The sequence below is a fragment of the Numenius arquata genome, chromosome 6 (genome assembly GCF_964106895.1).
Source record: "Numenius arquata chromosome 6, bNumArq3.hap1.1, whole genome shotgun sequence".
Taxonomy (NCBI): Eukaryota; Metazoa; Chordata; class Aves; order Charadriiformes; family Scolopacidae; genus Numenius; species Numenius arquata.
The window spans coordinates 523,987-543,925 of NC_133581.1; the positions used below are offsets into that span (position 1 = coordinate 523,987).

The 19,939-nt window shown below is 53.1% G+C and overlaps 1 protein-coding gene across 1 annotated transcript in view; it reads right to left on the reverse strand.

Annotated features, from left to right (window-relative positions):
- Nucleotides 1–19,915, reverse strand: part of IGHMBP2 (immunoglobulin mu DNA binding protein 2) — a 41,436-nt gene extending 21,521 nt beyond the window's left edge. The window contains exons 1-8 of the mRNA XM_074148677.1: nt 19,833–19,915; nt 18,479–18,648; nt 16,527–16,719; nt 15,699–15,796; nt 8,536–8,699; nt 7,935–8,135; nt 3,546–3,693; nt 1,101–1,275 (exon numbers count right to left, since the gene is read on the reverse strand). Coding sequence (XP_074004778.1) covers nt 1,101–1,275; nt 3,546–3,693; nt 7,935–8,135; nt 8,536–8,699; nt 15,699–15,796; nt 16,527–16,719; nt 18,479–18,648; nt 19,833–19,906 — 1,223 coding nt within the window. The 5' untranslated portion in view covers nt 19,907–19,915. The remainder of the gene's footprint in view (nt 1–1,100; nt 1,276–3,545; nt 3,694–7,934; nt 8,136–8,535; nt 8,700–15,698; nt 15,797–16,526; nt 16,720–18,478; nt 18,649–19,832) is intronic.
- Nucleotides 19,916–19,939: the final 24 nt, after the last annotated feature.

Genomic DNA, 19,939 nt, shown 5'->3' on the forward strand with positions numbered 1-19,939 from the left:
ACAAGCCTGAACTCGCTCTGCAGAGCCTGCAGTCGGCAAAGGGGAGGTAACCCAGGCCAGGCCGGGGAAACCTCCCGTAGAAAAACAGATTATCTGTCTTAAAAACAAACATTTAAAAGTTTATATATAAATACTGGTGAGTGAAACCAGAATTTGTGTCTCTGTTTCGTTCATTTCACTAGCTTGAATGATCCTAAAGGTCCTTTCCAACCTAGACAGTTCCATGTGATTGTTTTAAATTGGTTTTTTTGAACAACTTTTCTAACCAGCCTGAAAATTGCTCTGCACGACAGAGAGACAGCAAAGAATTCAAACACAGCGCTGCCAAGCAAGCGGAATCCAAAAACTATCTCTGCTGAAGGTATGTCTCTCGGGAAGAGCATCTGCTAAAATATACCTAATTTTGAGTAATCCAACAGGAGCACATGGCAAGGATGAGCGTGAGGATGGTGAGGATGAGCATGGGGAGGAAGCACACAAGGAGGAGCAGCTGAGGGAGCTGGGGGTGTTCAGCCTGGAGAAAAGGAGGCTGAGGGGAGACCTTCTCACTGTCTACAACTCCCTGAAAGGAGGGGATAGCCGGGGGGGTCAGCCTCTTCTCCCAAGGAACAGGGGATGGGACAAGAGGAAACAGCCTGAAGTTACACCAGGGGAGGTTTAGGATGGAGATTAGGAAAGATTTCTTTCCCCCCCCCCAAAAGGGTCGTGAAGCCTTGGAAGAGGCTGCCCAGGGCAGTGGTGGAGTCACCATCCCTGGAGGGATTTAAAAGCCGGGCAGACGTGGTGCTGAGGGACATGGGTCAGTGGTGGCTTTGTCACTGTTGGGTTGATGGTTGGACTCGATGGTCTGGAAGGTCCCTTCCAACCTGGGCAATTCTGTGATTCTATTCTATGGCTCTAAGAAAGCTTGCTCAGACGGGGTGCATTAAACTTTAAGCAGTGGGTATCAGTGAGACAGCTCTGATGTGACCCTGGCAGTGTGACCAAACCCAGCTGACGGGGAACACTGATAAATAACCCCCAGTAATGAAATATCTCAATGTTTGAGGCATTCGGAAGCGTTTGGCTGCATCAATAAGGGACCACGAACCGCTCCTTACTTGTGGGAGATGATGGTGGGGGGGAGCTGCTTGTGATCCCCGGCCAGGACACACCTGGGGGCCCTGAGCAGAGGGACCCAGCAGCTGGCCTCCAGCGCCTGCGCACACTCGTCGATCACCACCAGACCAAAGTGCTCCTCGGGAAGCAGCTTCAGCGGGCCCTCCGAGGACGCACCTAGGGAAAGGAGAGGGTGCACGGCTCAGCGGTGGGCACAGAAGAGGAGCGCCCTGGTTTTAAAGCAAACCACACACACCTTGTGATTGAGGGAGGCAGGAAAAATAATGTTTCTTTGCAGAGATTCGGAAACTCGGCTCTGTACTCCACGCCAGATCCATACACATCTATATGTGTCAGAATTGGGTTTTGCCAATTTCTGTTTGTCCTTTTTTCCTCGGCATCTGGGCTCAAAAGCTTCCAAGTATCTTTGAAACCCGCGGTGAGGCCAAGATGACACACGGAGCAATATGCTCAGATGCCTCACCCGGAGCAGGAGCAGAGCAAAAGCACTAACGAACACCCACCTCCCGTCTGCCCCCGAACGCAAACAAAGCTTCTCCCCAACCGAAAGGATGGGGGGCTGGAGGTTCACCTCCTCTGACGCACCCAGGGACACCCCGAGGCAACGATCGGTGGAGCCCCTGCCTGCCCTGCCCTGTGGACCCCGGCCGTGCTGCTGCGTCCTCCCCGGTGGCAGCGGGAGAAGGGAAGGCACGGGAGACCCATCAGACTGCCACGGCAAGGACAAGCCTTTCCCATCTGTAATGTCAGCCAAATAACCCTCACGCAGGCCCTGCTGTAATCCAGACGGGAACCGACAGTGACCCACACATCCATTGGAACTCTGAATTCCAGAGGCATCAAAAATGTCACTGCACTTCATCAGGAAAAGGGATGCCAAGGGAGGAGAGGAGGATCAAGCAGCCACGTGCCAGACACAGAGATCTTTATTCCCCGTACTCACAGACATATTTTCTCAAAAGCCTCTGTGCTACTGCAGCGAAAGCAGCTCTGATTAGGGGTGATTTTGCTTTGCCACAGTAAATCCTGCTGCCTCTCCAGCTCTGCATCAGCTCAGAAGTTACAGTTTGTCAACTCGGACACCCTGTTTTCGTTTAAAAAAAATTGTTTCCAGTCTATACGAATCCACCCTGGTAACACGGGGCATACAGTCTGCAATTTTGCCATGTCGAAGGTGAAAGGAGAAGAAATAAGTGGAAAGGTCCTCTCTCTCTAAAACAGAGTGTACCGAGGCGGAGGCAGCCATGCAGATGGTTTTCTTCCCTTACAGCTCAACCTGAGTTTATCGAACCACCATTAACTAAAGGTCACTGGTGTCCCTGTGCGTTGCCATGATTAAATAAATCCTCTCTCTGCTGAGCCTAGCAACGGAGCACTTTGGCTTGCATAAATAATAATTCCCATCAAACTACGTGGTTTCAGAATAATATCAAGATTGCTTAACTGAGGAAAACACAAAATCCACCTCCTTTGTCCACCCCGTTTCTCTGCAGCAGAGCTGTGCAGAGCTCCACACCAGCCCCAGAGTCACAGGAGAAAATCAGTGACTGATCAATGCAACAGCCAGCAGAAAATACCAGTTTTACTGAAAAAAGGATACCTCCCCCTCTTTTGCCAGGCAAAGTTAAAAGAAGCGAGAGGCCAATTCCCAGCAACTAATGCACTGGAAGAATCTACCTTCCCTTTAACCTTCACACCGGTAACTTGTGAACGCCCCATGAGATTCTTCTTTATGACCTAAAATTATTGATGTTTCACTGCAGCAAATAATCCCTGAGCAATCCAGCCCAAAAACTATATGTGGAGTATGATCCACCTGATGTAGAAAAGCGCTTTAGCGGGTGTTAAACTTGAAGCAGCTGTGCTCCTCTGGGATGGCAGGGCATCCTCTCCCTGCGTGCAGAGGAGCTGTGCACATGTGCTGCTGGATGGGAACCTGGAGCCCTTCCCGATGTCCCACGTCCTTTCCACACTTGGGTGAGGCACAGAACCACCCAAACACATGCGCGCTGGGACCAGGCTACGGGAACACGTGCTGTATTCCATCAGTCATGGCAACTATCCAAGCAGGAAAGCAATTCCCTGTGACTTATGAAATCAATAAGCAGATTGCACACCTCCACTAGCACTTGTTTACGCGCCGGAGGCTCAGCTCCTGCGCAGAGCTAACCGAGATGGGCCACGCTGGCTCACACCACCACCTAGACGCGTGTTCTTTGATAAACAACAAGATGAGGTGCCCAAGCGTGAGCAGGGAGGATCCCACTGGGGAGGCGTTTGAGAGCACGCAGCAAACTCGACCCAAGTCCCGGGAGCCCGGGAGTAAGTCTCCCTCCTGTCCCGGCAGGACACTGCCTCGCAGGGCAGACGATTTATGTGAGTCCTGGCAAGTGAGGTGAAATACCACAAAGAAAAAGATCTGGCACCTGTGTTTGTAGCAAGGACGACGCTGGCGTGGGTGAGGGCTGCAGCCATGGCCGTCTCCTCTCGTTCTTTCAGCTCCTTTCTCAGTGCCTTAATCTCACTGAGAAAATGGCTCCGCTCTCCCTTGTCCTGAGCCTTTTTGCTTTTTGCCTACAAGACAGAAAAATCAAGATAGAACAAACTGTTTCTAGTCCTCAGGATACATTCAGCTTCTCTGGTAACCAAAGAACCCAGGTACAGCATGGCTGTTCTGCGTCCACATGAAACCCTGGCTCATCACAATCAGCCCCAGGAAACCTGGGCTTCTCTTCCCTCCCCCTGCCAGAAAACCCCTTCCACCATCAGTGCTGCCTGAAGCACATGGAGTATTTCTGTCTGTGCAAGAGACGAACTGTATCAACACAACCCAGGCTCTGAGCATGAAGCAGCAAAATGAGACTATTGCTGCCCCTCAGACCATCCGGGAGCATCGGGAGTAACACCCGGGCTCAGGCAGCGATTGCTCGGGCTTAGTCGGTCCACGCTTAAACTCCTCGGGCTGCACGTTTTGAGAGTCTTGAATTTTGAACAGAAAGTGTTGAATCATAGAATCACAGACTGGTTTGGGTTGGAAGGGACCTTAAAGCCCCCCCCAGTGCCACCCCCTGCCCTGGGCAGGGACACCTCCCACCACACCAGGTGGCCCCAAGCCCCCTCCAACCTGGCCTTGAACCCCTCCAGGGATGGGGCAGCCACAGCTTCTCTGGGCAACCTGGGCCAGGCTCTCACCACCCTCACAGCAAAGAATTGCTTCCCCAGATCCCATCTCAATCTCCCCTCTTTCAGTGTCAAACCCTTCCCCCTCCTCCTATGGCTCCCCTCCCTCATCCAGAGTCCCTCCCCAGCTTTCCTGGAGCCCCTTGAGGGACTGGAAGGGGCTCTAAGGTCTCCCTGGAGCCTTCTCTTCTCCAGGCTGAACCCCCCCAACTCTCTCAGCCTGTCCTCACAGCAGAGGGGCTCCAGCCCTCCCAGCATCTCTGTGGCCTCCTCTGGCCCCGCTCCAACAGGTCTATGTCCTTCCTGTGCTGAGGACTCCGGAGCAGGACCAGTGCTCCAGGTGGGGTCTCCCCAGAGCCGAGCAGAGGGGTAGAATCAACCCCTCACCCTGCTGGCCCTGCGCTGGGGATGCAGCCCAGGATGAAGAGTTACTCGCTGTCCTTAAACCCTCTGTCCAGCCCTTCCTGCTCTGCCCTGTCCCTCCCCAGCGCCCCAGAGACCAGCAGGGAGAGGGGCAGATGCTTCAGTCCGTCCCGCCGAGTCTCTGCACCACCAAAGCATCCGGGCACCAAGCGGGGAGTAACGTCTGGTGGTGACTGGGCTCAGGACCCCCCATCTCATTCTGCTCCGCTGCTCGGGGGGAGCAGGGACCCTCTGCCTCCGAGTGACCCCGAAGCAGGAGGGCTCCCCAAGTGACAGCACTGTGTCTGGCCAAAGCAGCAGCTCTGCATTTTTAAGAAGGTGCCTCTGAGCCGCTGTACGTGATTCACAGCGATAGCCAGACAGGCTCATGGCTTTTTTTAGCAGCGCCTATTAAATATATCTAACGCACCAAATCATTCCCACTGGTTGCTAGCGCTTCCCCGGCTACAGACAGGGGCCCAGCAAGACACTGCAGGACACCCTGAGAAAGCTCCCTGCGCTTTGGATTATGGACATTGGGATCATTTCCTTGGAGGAAAGGCCGATGACTTGAGAAGGCTGGAAAGGCTGCGGGCAGCAGCTTCTCTAAGCAGCCAAACCAATAAGACCTGCTGGTCCCTCTAATCCTCCTCCATACGGATGGACTCTCCAGTGTCTAACAGCTCATACTGCAGCCTCTTCCCGAGGAAAGACGTTCAGGTGTCTCACTCCTCTGCTCTGCCACCTCTTTGGGTTAAACCTGTAGGTATTTAACTCCTGTGGAACCTCTCCGTGTCTGCCAAGCGTAGGCAAAATGGGCTGAGAGGCTCAGAAGTCACCAGGAAGGGATCACACACACACGGATAACGGGATCCCATGGGCATCTTCCCTGAACCTGACGTAAAGGAGAGGGTGGGCACCAGCCCTGAGAGTCACCGAGCTGAGGGACAAAGATCAGCATCGTCTTCCTCCCTGCTGGAAAGAGGAAGACTAGAGAGCAAACCTGACGGTGCCAGCAGGGCCACATTCGAGGTCTGCTCTGCAAACAAGATCTAGGTAGTAAATTAACAACTGCTCTCTGCTGTTGGTGGTGACATTAGGATCCAAACATCAACTGTCTCTCAGCTCTCAAAGCAGCTGTGGGCGCAGGACGCCCCATCCTGAGGGAACAGAGCACCCTCAGCCAGCCCCAAGGCTACTGCTGGGCAGAGGGTGAGCCTGGTGACCCCCACAGAGTACTAACGAGGTGTGGGTGGGATCCAGGCTCTAATTGTCCTGACCTGCCTCCTTTGGGCCCCTACCCACACACTCCTGGGGCTGGGAGCTGCATTTATGGCCAGACCTTGCCCCCACCCTGAGCTTCAGGGGTTGTGTCCTCACTCTGGACCTGTGTTGGGGGACTACACCTTTGCTGGTGCAAAGAGCATCCCGAAGCTGACGTCCTGGAAAGCTTGAAGCCTGAACAGGTGGGAGAAGGAGACACAAAGGGTGGAAAATGTGCAAAGAGAGCACAGGGTTTCATTGATATTCCTGGTTCTGCTGCGGTTGGGGGTGGTGGTGATGGAAAGGAGTGAGAAGAGTCAAAACGTACAGTGGATGAAGTAAGAAATTATTACAGGGGTAAGCAGGGGACACTGTGGGGAGAAGGTGAGGCAGGATGAGGAGAAGGTGGGCCAGGACCTCAGAGGTGGGCGCTCTGCAGCCCAGAGAGAGGAGATGCTAATGCCTCAGGTGCACCTTCTGTGAAAGACCTGGCCATGGACAGCCCGAAGCACCACTAAGCAAGTGGAACTGCAGCAGTGTGTCAGCTCTTGGGGTTTGTTTGGCATTTCAAGGCACAAGCCTTGGTGGCCAGGCCCCGTCTCCCACCACCACGTCCCCCTTCCTCTAGGGAGGAAGCAGATGGAGACCTTAGTGCTGAAGGTTTTGCTTTCTCCCCAATTTCCATTCTTCTATGGAAATCAGCAGTGAAAAAACCTCCTCCCAACATGCCTCCCAAGGAGAGGGAAGGGAAAAAATAACACGTTTGGGAAAACCGGAGCTGCTGCCGTGGTGGTGGCTGCAGATCAGCGCTCCTGGAGCTGAGAGCCGTGTTTGGGGTGCGTCATTTTATACAGTGAATGTGCAGGACCTCACTGAAGGGCAGGGCCAGCCACGGCCTGACACGTGCAGGGCTGTGAGGCTGCCCTCCTGCACCTCTGATGGAGACGGGATCTCTCTTGAGCAGATAATGGACAATGGTGCTACCGAAAGAGGGACGGGGGGAAATCTAATTAGTACCAAAGCCTATCATCTCAAGTAAAAGAGCGACTTTGTAAAATAAGTTTAGGAAAATTAGGTTGTGAAAGAAGAAATTAAGGATGAATTTTTACAGTGTGCTTCCTACTCGAGGTGGCTGAGAGTGGGAGGGAGTGTCAGGACAGCCAGACATCTCGTTAGGAAGTGAATTAATGATGGGATTGTTTCCCTCGCTCTCTGGTGAAGAGGATCGCATGAACGATGTCAGACATCATCCAGAGAGCAGGGCACTGCCGCGTCCCCCCACGCAGCGGCAATGACTATGATTTTGCCACTTCAGTGAGGAATTCAGAGCGGAGGAGTTTTGCCCTGGGCTCTTCCTCCAGCGGATGAGGATGAGCCCTGGCGGCGGGTGCCCTGGGAGGCTCCGGCAGCCCCTGGTAGAGCAGTTCTCTGAGAGACCTTCCCCAGCTCTTTTCCTCCAGGGCCAGGTTCAATGCTTCCCAATTGGAGTAAATGGGACTAATTAGTGGACACACATCTCCAGCTGTCACTGCCACTCCCCTGCACTATGCTATTTTTCCTTTCCTCTCCCCTGAAGTGGGCTTTCTGCTGCTGACTGACCACGAGAGGCTCGTGCCCCCCAGTATCCTCCCCCTGCCTGTACACAACATGATCCAGACTGGGAGCATCACTGGGAGCTTCTGGGGCCCTGTACCCACAAATACCAGGTTCAGCCAGGGCACAGGCTGGCTGCACGCTGCCCGTGGCTCACATCCGGGCTAGTCACTGTGATCTGCCTCTGGCCACTGATTTTTGGGGCAACCCAGAGCACCTGGCTGCAGCAATTCCCTTCTAAGAACATCCAAGAAGTGGCAGAGTTGTTCTGTGGTTTCAGAGCCGAAGTAGCCCGCCTGGCTAGCAGCTCGGGTACCGCTAATCTAGAGAGCTAGCACTCGGGTAGCCCACACGGGGCACATCACAGGGACACGTACGAAGGCCTGGTCGATGTCCTTCCTGATGTCTGCCACTATCTGGGCGTTGTCACCGTGGGCCAAGACGGCATCCAAGGAGTGCTGTTGGATGGGCTCCAGCAGGCGAGCAGGGTGCCCCAGCCGCAGGATGCGGGCTCTGTGGCCGGCCAGCCTTTCCACCAGGTTGTCCACAGCCACGTTGGACGGAGCACAGCACAGGACCTGTGAGGGGAAAAACCCAGTGCTCGTTACTGCCAGGGACAGCAAAGCACAGGAGCTGCAGCGGCCAAGAAGGGAGACCCTCAGCAGAGAGAGGGAGACCAACATCTGTGGGGAATAGATCACTGACATCTCCACAGCCTCCAGACACCAGAGGCAATTCCCACCTGGCTTTGAAGCACGAGTGCGGGATCTTCAACAAACAGCAAACCTGAGCTTTGAAGACACTGTTTGCACCTCCTTTCAGCTGACAGGGGAAGCTCCCTGGTCCCTGCAAGCCCAGCCAGAGCCTGCAACATGACACGGCCATGGCTGGGTCTGCTCTAGCTGCCATGGAGCACAAAGAGTTTCCAAAATAACCCACCGTGGTCACTGTCACTCCCGTCCTGCCACCGATACTCACCTTCAGGCCTTGCTGGACCGCTTGCAAGATGATCTCCACCAGCGTTGTGGTCTTCCCCGTGCCAGGCGGTCCGTGGATGATAGCGAGCTCCCTCTGTGCCAGCGCGAAGGAGACGGCCTCCCTCTGCGACGCATCCAGCGACTCGTTGTAAAGCTTCAGAGGCCCTGGGGAGACAGCGGGAGATTCGCTCGGACTCAGCCCTAACCCAGGGCTTGCTGAGCAGCACAAAGCCGGGAACACAAAGAAGCAGCTCTCGGTAGCTAGCCCAAATCAATTTGATAATGAGAAGAACGTTCCTGGGGAGGAAGGCACACCGTGTGCCAGCCAGGGGGCTACAAGAGCCCAGGCTGGTAAAAGCAAGGCTTGTTCTGCTTTCAGAGTGAGCAGGGAGCCCACCCGGCAGCCATGTCTGTCCCCTGCGATTCCTCAGGAGGAGCAAGCGCCCAGCTGGGAACACAACTAGTCTGGATTGGAAATGTTCAGCATTTAAAGAGGCATTTACTTGCTACAACATCAAATGTGTAGGATCTCCCGGGTGTGGAGGGTGCTCTGGGTTTATTTTAAAGGTGAGGCGGTTGATTTAGCAAACCCTCAATGAAAAGAGGGAAGTAGTTGATCTTGAAAACAAATTGCTCCCGTTCCAGTTAAACCCACCACAGCATCAGTGAAAAAGCAGCAGAAAAGAGCAGGGCTGTATTGCCCAACAATGACTGAAAAGGAAGGCAGGAAAACAGATACAAACCGGCAATGCAAATGTTGAAAACTAAAATTAGTTTGGGCTTTAATGATCAGAAAGGAGAAAAGGATATGCAAATTGCATTACAAGAGAATTGGTTTCACTGCAGAAGACCGAATTCTCACAAGCTGCTTTTTACCTCCCAGATTTATCTAATTTAAACCCATATTTATTCTCATCCCCCATAATCCTGCTGCTAATCTCCTTGTTCATTATGGAAGTTAATTACAGCAGGGCTGATGACTCATTACACTGAGGTTTACTGAAAATAATGTTCCCATGGAAGCTTATGTAAGACCCATCTCTGGGCATCGGTCCCTGCTGGGCATCGTGTGTTATCGCTGTCTTTGCATTAGGAGCTTGATTAAAAGCACAAAGGTTTCTCCTGGCCTCGGGCAGGTTGAGTTGCGGGCACTCCCCGTGTCACCCCCAGCACTGAATTCTGAAGCAGCACAACTAAATGAGGGTTAAATAATCTTTGTTAAAAAGATGCTGGAGAGGAGGAGAGAAATGGGACTAATGGGACTTTTTCCTGCTAACCTGCCTCTTGCTTTGCACCTAATTCTGGAGCTGGTGTGCTAATGACTAAGAGGAGACCGGGAAGCATCCCGTGGGCCTGGGGAAAAAGAAAGAATAGCTTAAAAACTGAAAGGCATTTCCCACAATGAGGAACAGCCGGGACGTAGGAGTCATTGATATTTCCTTGCTCAAGGAATGAGATCAGAAACAGGCTTCTCCGCACCCTCTTCCCGTTCAATCCCACGCTGCCAGAAGCTGCTGTGTGGGTGACTGGGAGATGTGCCTCGGCTGGGCTGGGCAGGGTGGGGAGGAGGAGGAGGGCAGAGCCTTTGGAGGGGTGCTCTGGCTCCTCTAAGCTCTCCTCCATCCCCGAGCTGGGCTCTGAGCAGGCTCACCTGAAGAAATGCAGTTTATCTGCCCCAGCAGGGCTGGCCTGAGGGCTTGGTGTGAGCCATCAGATCAGGCTTTGCACCCATGCTGCCAGAAGACACCCCTTAACCCAGCCCCATGGCATCAGTTCTGCCTCCAGCTCTGCCCGGGGGTGTCCATGGCAGCCCTCAGGGCAGCCTGGGGAGGGGACGGATGTCCATCTGCACCCTTGGGTCTCGCTGCTGCCCAGGTAATTCAGCCCCTGACGGGCAACTTGATTTAGGAGCATAGCATTGGAAAAAAATCACCTTGGCCACCAAGGTTGTCCCTCCAACAACATTTCCAGGACTGAGACACTTTTCTGCACAGGACCAGCAGTCCTGGTGAAGAGGTGAGCTTGGAGCGTGATGTTCAAGTCCAGGGAAGGGGCCTTTGCACCAAAAGTGGGTGGGAGCTGTTCCTCCTGGGAGGGAAAGCTCAGGTTCTCCAGAGCTGGAGGCCTCTCGCTTCCCAATGTACCATCCACAGTACGTTCCTTGCCACCACTGTGTACGGGCACCACCAGCAAGCCAGAGCCTGTGACCAGCTCCTCCACAACCCAGCTGCAGCCAAACAAGGATGGGCAACGTCCCGGCGGGTGATTAAGACTGAAAGAAGGAACTTTCCCTGCTCTCCCTGTGCAGGATTTGGCAGCTGAGCTGTCTGGAGAGCTTAGTGTTCCCCACAGATCTCATGGGCTCTTCATGGCCCCTGCGATGGCAGGAGGGCTCACACGGCGGAGGGACAAGAAGAATTTCAGACTTCTGCAAGTGACTTGTCACATCCACTCGACTCGTGCCAAGGAGCCCAGGAAGTTTTGCTAGAAATCCCTGGTGCTTCCCCAGTGCTGCTGGGTCAGCTTTTACTGGGGACACCCCCGCCTTCTAACATGGCTTTTTTTTCCCTTCCTCCTTTCTCTTTTCAAATGCCTTTTTCCAGCAATAGGCAAAGTGGGCATACGGCAGCTCCAGTGTCTGGGCACAGGGATGAACACTCCCTCGCTTTTTCCGGACCAGGACTACAGAGAGAGGTGGTGGCTGTTCCTGACCTGCACAGGACTGTGCCTACAATAAGGTATAACCTTATTTCTGACAGAAAAGGGCATGTTCAGGCCAGCAGGCAGAGCAATGCTGGCCTCTGCTGGCAAGCACAGCCTCTCCATACATCCACCACCACCTACAGTTTGGAGTTTGCCTTTGAGCGAGCTCATTCTCCCACCTGGTTCACCTTCTGGAGGCACAAGGTAAGGGTTGGAAACGCTTTGTGGTAGGGACCAGTCCCATTCTCAGCTGCAGATCCCACCTACCCACTGGTGATACCTTCAGATGCGCCTTTCAACTGCTCCACAGATTATTCTCCCCAGAGCCTGCCTAGCGGTTCCGTGTTATGCCAAAGATATTCATTCTGAGTTGTATTTTTAAGTGTTTTAAAGGCCTTAGGTGTTGATGTGCAGGGCTGTAGGTAACACCTCAGCCTGTACACAACCCCGGCAGCTCAGGAGAAAGGGAAAAGCACTGATTCAGCGCATGACTTCAGCGAATGCCGTTCTTCTGGCCACACAAGAGGTGTGAGCTTGTGAGAGTGGCACTGGCGTGTTTCACGCTCTCCAGCAGTGTTTCAGTGTGCCCTTTGTGCAGGAGAGACAGCCCCCAGCCCAAGCGTCCTGCAGGAGCGATGGTGGGAGATTTCCTCTTCCCTGCACAGACCGCGGCATGAGAAGGCTGGCACAAATCAGCCTCAGGATTCTTAGCGTCAAAAGCCCAGTATTTTTTTCCCCAGTTACTGACAACCATCTTACCCAAGCCCACTCCCAAAAAGACATGCTCCAGGACACTGTTGCAGTGGGAATCGTGCCTGTATCCATCTCTGCTGGGAGGGATTCATCCCCCACTGGGGAGCGGGATTTTCCTGTCACTGTGTGCAAATCAGCGCAGCAGCAGCCACTCCTGTCCCCGGGAGCTGGGTAAAGGGGCACTGCCTTGTTTCTGTCATTACTACCCTTCTGTGCACACTGACGGTTTTTTAGTAAGCCAGTATCACACGCTGGTCAGGCACCAGCAGCCACGCACTACTTCAAAACCACGTTTCCATCGGTGTTATCAGACCCCTTGTCAACCTCCTGGGTCAGCAGCTGGATTTAGGCACCCTTCTGGGATGGCACAGGCTTTAAGGCAGCTCCTGCAGGTGCGGCGTGTGGCAGCCGGCTCTGCCAGGATAACCCAGCTCCCAGTCAGGAGATCCCAGCACGGCACAGGCCACGGGGCTGATGCCAGTCTGTTTGGGTACAGAGTCTGGAAGAGTCAAGCTGGCTATGCAAACGCGTACTTCACCTTGTAATTTCCAAGGTCAAAGGCTCGGTGAGGGGGTACACAAGTTGTTCTTCTGTTAGCATAATTTTCAGAATAGCTTGCAATCCGTAGAATCATAGAACTGCCCGGGTTGGAAGGGACCTTTCAGATCATAGAGTTCAACCACCAACCCAGCACTGACACAAACCATCACTAAACCATCTCTCTGAGCACTACATCTACCCATCTTTTAAATACCTCCTGGGACAGTGACTCCACCACTGCCCTGCCCTAAAGAGACCCTGCATGACCAACCTTTCGGAAAATAAAAAAACAAGCCAGATGCTTTTCCCTTTTCCCTCCAGGTTCCAAGGTTCCATGATGGGAAAGAGTCGCCATTGGAGCAGAGCGTGGCACTGGGACTGTGCGAGCTTTGCTGCTGGAAAGAACCACCACGTCTCGGGGCTTTCGGTGGTGCTGGTGAGTGTTGTGTGTGTCAGTCTGCGCTGTGTGCTGCAGCCTGGGCACCTACAGCCCGCTTTCCTGGGGACGTGAAAGGGCTCTGCTGCCCCTCCAGGTCACAGCCCCATAAAGCCTGAACCTGCTGACCGGTTTCTAACCAATTTGATATCAAGTCCCTACACATTTTATGAAAACGCGTAGTGGTACTCTCGTACCCACCTGAAAGCCCCGAGACTCCTATGACTGAAAAATGAGGCTTCTAACCTTTTCCCCACACTTGAAAAATTAGATTTAGCATCCTGCTGCTGCACGTATCACTTGCTGGAGCCTGTTTTGCTATTGGGAGAGCACCAGGCATAGAGCTGGGTGCTTATGATTTCCACTGACCCTTCTACTTCTCGATTTCCTTGTAATTTGGTTCTTCCCCACCGTTTGTACAGAAAACAGTGACAAATGTTCCCTCTCCAGGTATGGATCTGCTCTGGGTCTTCCTCTTCTCCTCCTGTCCACGTGCTAGGGCCAGCTCTTTCTCTGGGCGGGTGTTTATGTGGTCTCTCTCCTACCTCTGGCTTTCTGGGCTTCTGACTGAGCGGAGCTTTATTGCATCCTGGGATGGTGTTATTATAGATGTGTGTCTAGACAGCCTCTTTTACAAGATGTACAGAACTTATTAACTCAGAGTCCTACGAGTTTGCTTGAAATCAGATAATGGATGGGATGAGGCAGAGGCAGGAAAGCATCTCCCTGAGAAACCAGGCTAAAAGATGCTTGGTCATGGAAGGAGCTACTGCGCCATGGAGGAGGGGCAGCCTGCAACGCTGAGGGGTTTTTCTGTCCTCCTGTCACAGAGCACGCACCCGGGAAACACGTGCTGCCTTCTGCCCACAGACCCCACACCTGCGGGTTTCTGTGCCATTTGCAGAGACATGTTGCCGTGTCCTGCCACATACAAGACACCTGGGGCACTGCAGGTGCCATCGTACAAGTGTAAGAGATGGGACTTATCCCAGCAGCTGCCGAGTGCCCTCCCTGTCAGCTCTGTGGAGCCTGGCCGCTAGGCAGGACCTAGCTAAAGTTAAAGTCATTGCTATTTAATTCCTGGCTAGTATAACGTCTCTCTAGTTGGGGAGGAAGGAGCTATAAATTGAGAAGGTAGAAGGAAGGCCCTTCCGCCCTGCCCGAGCACTCTGCCCTTCTCAGGTTATCCGCTGCCGTCTCGTATTGCATCCCCTCTCTCCATCTGATGGGGCTGAACGTTTCTATCAATCAATATTCCCAGTGCTGGGAGATGTAAAATTCATCTCTGGGCTTAGTCTGGCACTTGTGAGCCATTTGGTGAAACAGAATTTTTCTTCATTAGAGAGGCAGTTCTGCTACCATCAGGGGAAAAGCAGGGTGGAAGCTGCTAAGAAAGTTAGCTCATTAAAATTTAATTCTTTTATCCAATATTAAAACCCTGAGCACAGCAAGGTCCCGAGGTAGCCAAAAGGCTAAGAGGTCTGACTCAGACCAAGCTCAGCCCTTAGAACTAGGGAGACATGACTTGCACTAACATGAATTCTTTGCCCTGGGCATACAGAATGGGAACCCAGCCTGAGGAACACAGTGGGGAGTTGGGGCATGAAAGAGGGGAACTACTGTGGGCAACAAAATACGGTAATAAAAGCGAGGAAAAGCCAGACTAGCAAGCACAGAGCACCAGGAGCTGCGGTGGGGAGGGACCTGAGCACAGCCCCAGGCAGGGATGGATGTGTCACCCATGTCACACTGTGGCGTGGTGAGCCCTGAGCTCTCTGCGGGGCTGGGAGACAGAGCAAGCCCCAGCTGCGAGGCTGCAGCCACCCCCTGCCTCCACCCTGATCCCTGCGGCCCAGGGCATGTTCCCCTTCTGTCAAGGGATGATATTTGTTGGCAGTTGCCGAGCACTCAGATATTCTGCTGGTCAGAGGCTTTGGTTTCCCCGAACAGGTAAGCTGTGGAACTTCATCTCACACTTCTCCAAAGACTCACATCAAAAAAGATCTGTGTAAAAGGGGATTCTACTTGTATGTGATTTTTTGACAGCTGTTGGTAAAACCAAGTTGTGAGTTTTTAAGTATGTGATGAAACCAAAGCAGCCCGCGCATCTCCAACTTGACTGAGCACAATCAGAAGGCTGTAAAAATAAAACCCCAAGTGTTCCCACACTGTTCCAAACTGCAGCAGTTCCACAGGCACTAATTCCCATGAAGGCAGAGTTATTGGATTTTTAATATAGGAGCGGCGCTGCCAGTTTCTGATCTTTGAAGTTTATGGATGGGACTGGGGCAGGAAGCAAATGAGAAATGCTTCATAAACTAAACCGAATTTCAGACTCATGAACGTGTGCAAACAAATTCCCCCAAACCTGTCAGATGTGACACCTGCAGAGATAAGCATCCTCCAAACCGGGCAGTGACGAGCACAGAGCCCTTATCCTGTGGGCTGGGAACTTCAGCCTTCACTGACTGCTCTGGAGGGGGAATATCTCCCCCCACTTTCCCCACAATAACTTTCTCTATCTTTGCTTAAAACCAGCGTGAGAGCTCCCCAGTGCCTGACCCCAGCTTCACAGACTGGGGCAGATGAACACCAGCAGCAGGCTCACTGCAGGTGCTCAGCTGTGAGGGTCCAGGGGCTCTGACCTTGAGGGGGCAGAAAATGTCTCTAGAAAGGTCAATTCAGCACCTGCCATCAGGCTGGTATAAAATCTTACAGAGAGGCATCCTTACTTGTTTCCCTGAATGCGCTCGGAGCAGAAGAGAAGAAGAGGACGTTGATGAGATCAGAGGCTGGGCCGCCGTGATACTGCTTTAGTGCAGTTAAAGCTCTGCCAAAGAGGAAAACAGCCAGGTTACAGGCAGAGCAAGAATTCCTTCAGAGATCCCTGCGCACCTCGGGGCCCACTGACAGAAGACTTTGGGCACAGATTCAGCTCTTCCAGAGCCGAAAAGTGTTACTCCGTCACAGACTAATCCTATCTGATTGCTGCCTCCCCCAGCACTCACACACAGCCCTTACGCCAGCCAGAATTCCACCTCCTACTCACTCCAGTCTGACACAGCCAGACCCTGGGCCGAGCCCTTTCAGCACATTAATTCAGCCAAGAGCTATTCGCTTCTCCTGCCAGCGTGGAAAAGGCTCTATGCGGAATCCTGTGAGTACCAGAGCTGATGCAACATGGGGCCAAAATACCTAACAGAGTGTGGGACGAGGGGCGGGAGAGGGAGGGAAGAGCAGGACCGTAAAAGCCAGCAGGCAGATGAATTTAGGCTGTTGTGACACTGTAGTATAAGAGATCCAATTGAGTTATCTCTGTGGGAGTGCCCTCAGGAATTAGCAGAAAAAGAAAGGCACATCCACAAGGTGGACACCTCCTCTAAGCGGAGCTGCTCTAGGAGTGAGAAGAATGAGATGGGAAAGGAGAGAAACCAAGTCAAGTGAAGTTAACCGAGATCTGTCTCAGAAGAGCTTTTCTAGAGTAAACTTGGCAGTTTTCAATTGGTTTTTGCACTCCTGAGCAGAGCGATTGGAGGTGAAGCACAGCCCCCCGGCCCTACCTTTTCAGCCTGTTGTAGGTGACGTCGTTGGCTAATTTGAGCAGGCGGTAGGAGCTCTCCCGGTCCAAGCTCAGCATCCCATCGCGAGACTCCTCAAAGGCCACAGTCACTGCTTTGGAGGTGACCCGTGTCACGATGCCAGTGGAGAGCGGCTCACCCCTGCCCGCTGAATCGTAAAGGCCCACGATGTCCCCTGCAAAGACAAGTTTGAAGAGAGAGTGTGAAGTGGGCCAAACATTGTGAAAAGAAGCTCTTTTGGGGAGACCAGCAACCAAGTGTGGCCCAGACAGCAGGACCAGCATCACCAACCACAGCCTGTCTCCTGCTAAGGTCAGAGATTGTCCAGCCCATAGTGAAGAAGGATGTCCTTCCTTTAGCTGAGAGCACACAGCGAGAGGGACCAAAAGGACAATGAGTGGTGAGGAGACACCAGACCTTCAGACCTCCTCTCACGGCAGGTCCTGGGGAGGAGACCAGCAGAGCTCCCCGCTGCCAGAGCCGCTCAGAAAGCCGTGTTTTCACACAGACCTTGGAAGAACCCGACTTCTCTGAGCTCCCAGACAAATCATTTTACATCCAGTTTAACTTTTAACAATAGCCAAGGAGTCTGCATGGCAATACGTGCCTCTCAGGTGACTGCCACATGCCAGTCAGCAGCACTAACACCAGGGATTTTTAAGGGCTCAGTACAGCTTTTCAGTCACTGTGAGATGATGGGAGTGGAATTACAGAGAGTAATGGTGAAATGGAGACTCTGAGCAGGATGCTTGACTAAGTGTGTAACTCAGTTGGGGCCCATGTTCATCGAGGGTTAAATTTCAGATTTACAAACTATGGGACGCTTTGCTCTGTAAGGTCCATCAGCTCTTACATTAAAGTATTTGCATCCCAGGAATAATTTACCGCTAGGGCACTGTCATTTCTCTTTGAAGAGCACTGGCAGATGCCCTCAGGACTGGAACCCCAATCTGCAGTGAGTCCTTGATTTCAGAGCTCGGCAGCTTGGGGGCCTGGCTGACACAGATGCATCGAACTGAACTTCAGCACGCTGAAATAGTGCCATGGTGTGACCAGCGTCAGAAACAGGCTGGTTCCCTGTGATCCACCTGCTCAGCGAACTCAGGGATCCAGCAAACTAACCCAAGAAAATCACTAAACTAAACCAGAGAATTGTCTGCTGCACCAGCTTCTCTCTCGGGCACCAGTTCTGGAGAGCGCGAGGTAGTACCCTCATTGCCCACGGAACACAGAAGGGTCTCTGCAGACGCGCTTGGAGCTACTTCCCAGTCAAACCATGTCCTTCCAAGGGGGAACCCTGCATGGCAGAGAGTGACCTTGCCTTCCTCACACACCTGCACCAGAGGCACCAGCTCAGCTCTGATCCTGGTCGTGTTTTCATGGAAGTGACGGCAGAGGGTGAGACACAAGTGAAAGGGGCACTGGCTGATGTGCTGGTGACCCTGTGTTTCTCTAGGACCTTTATTTCCAACAGAGATCCAGGTGTGTCAACTAGTAACGGTACATATTTCACTTCTCTCGCCAAAAATAACAGTACAGGGAAGGGCAGAAATATGGCAACTCAGGAAGGAAAAGGAAAATCCACTTTCCATTTTGCAATTAAAGTGTAAGTGACAGAAGCTCCAGACATAAGTGTGATCTCTTTGGCTTGTACAAAGAATGCCATGAAATCTTTCATGACGAGACCAGAGCTTTGTTTTTACTGATTCAGGAGGCACTGGCATTAATTCTGGTGCAAAATACACATCTGTAACAAGCCAAGAGACAAAGAGACTGTTTTCCTCTAGATTCATCCTGGAGCTGTAACGTTTTCTCCCTTCCTTTTTTGCATCAATTGCTCAGGCTTTACCAATATCACATTAGAAGGATGTTAAGAAGAAGACATTGGTCATCTCTTACTTTACCTACTTTGCACCCCCAGCAATATCACTTACCAGGCCCGAAGCTGTTAGAGGGCAGCTCGGCATCTGAATCATATTTCCTGGGCTGAAAGGTGATGAGCAGCCGTCCGTAGAGGCCGGTTCTCTGGGTGGCAGCTTGGAGTTTCAGCAAGCAGACGCCCCTGCGCTGCAGCTCCTTCAGGGAGACGCTCTCCTGCCATGCCCTGGGAACCACACACAGGTGTGAAAAGCCCTTGCTGGGCTGAAACTGAGATTCAGAGCTTCAGAAAATGGGGCAGGAGATGGAAAAGAAGGGGAAGGATGATGAAGGGTGTCCCTGCCCATGGCAGGGGGGTTGGAACTCGATGATCTTTAAGGTCCCTTCTAACCTGAACCATTCTGTGATGGCAAAAGGGACATCAGCTGCTTGAAGTGTAGGGTTGTGTGATGAGTTTGTAGCGATGTAACTAGACTGGCTTCCACAGGCTCGCTTTGGGCAACGGGGCGATGCAGAGCCTGGAGAAACCTCTGTTTATGTGGATTTTCCTCTCTCCTGTCTGGGTGTGGAAAGAAAGGACCTGCCCAGTTGGTTTTTTCGGATCTGCCCACCGGCCTGGTTTCAGCTGGGATGGGGTGAAATTGCTTCCCAGTGGCTGCTGTGGTTTGGATTTCGCATGAGAGGAGAAGGGGAGCCCCAAGGTGCTGCTGACGTGAGCTCGGACCCTACAGGTGACAGCACGCCCTAAAGGGTGAGTCTGAGAGGGATTCCTGCAGGGGTGAGTCCAGCAGGGTCTCCCATGGGTTAGAGCAGGCCCTATAGGGTGGGATTCCTGTTGGGAGGTGCTGGTTATACAGGAGTGAGTACCACAGCATTTCCTAGAGGTGACAGCAGGGTTTCCCACGGGTGACAGGAGGTCCTACAGCAGTGAGTCAGCAGGGTTTCCCATAGGTGACAGCAAGTCCCTTAGAGGTATGTCTGTCAGTTTCCCATAGGTGACAGCAGGCCCTATATGGGTGACAGGGTTTCCCATAGGTGACAGCAGGTCCCACGGGAGGTCCATCAGGGTTTCCCATAGGTGACAGAGGGGTTCCCGTAGGTGACAGCAGGCCCTATATGGGTGACAGCAGGGTTTCACATTGGTGCCGGGGGAGGGCCCATCTGGGTTCCCTATAGGTGACAGCGGGGTTTCCCATAGGTCCCAGGGGAAGGTCCATCAGGGTTTCCCACAGGTCCCAGGGGAGGGTCCATCATGGTTTCCCATAGGTGACAGCAGGCCCTACTGGGTGAGTCCGGCAGCGTGCCCCATAGGTGACCGCCGGCCCCGCCGGGACCGGAGCGCCAGGGCTGCTATAGGTGACAGCAGTTCCATAGGGACAAGCCGGCAGGGAGAGCCACCCCCGGCGGTACCTGCTCTCGGCGAGCTCGGCCTCCCGCTCTTCCCGCAGCAGCTCCAGGTGCCGCTCGGCCGCCTCCGCCGCCATCCCCGCGCCCCCCCCTCCGTGTTCGTCACTTCC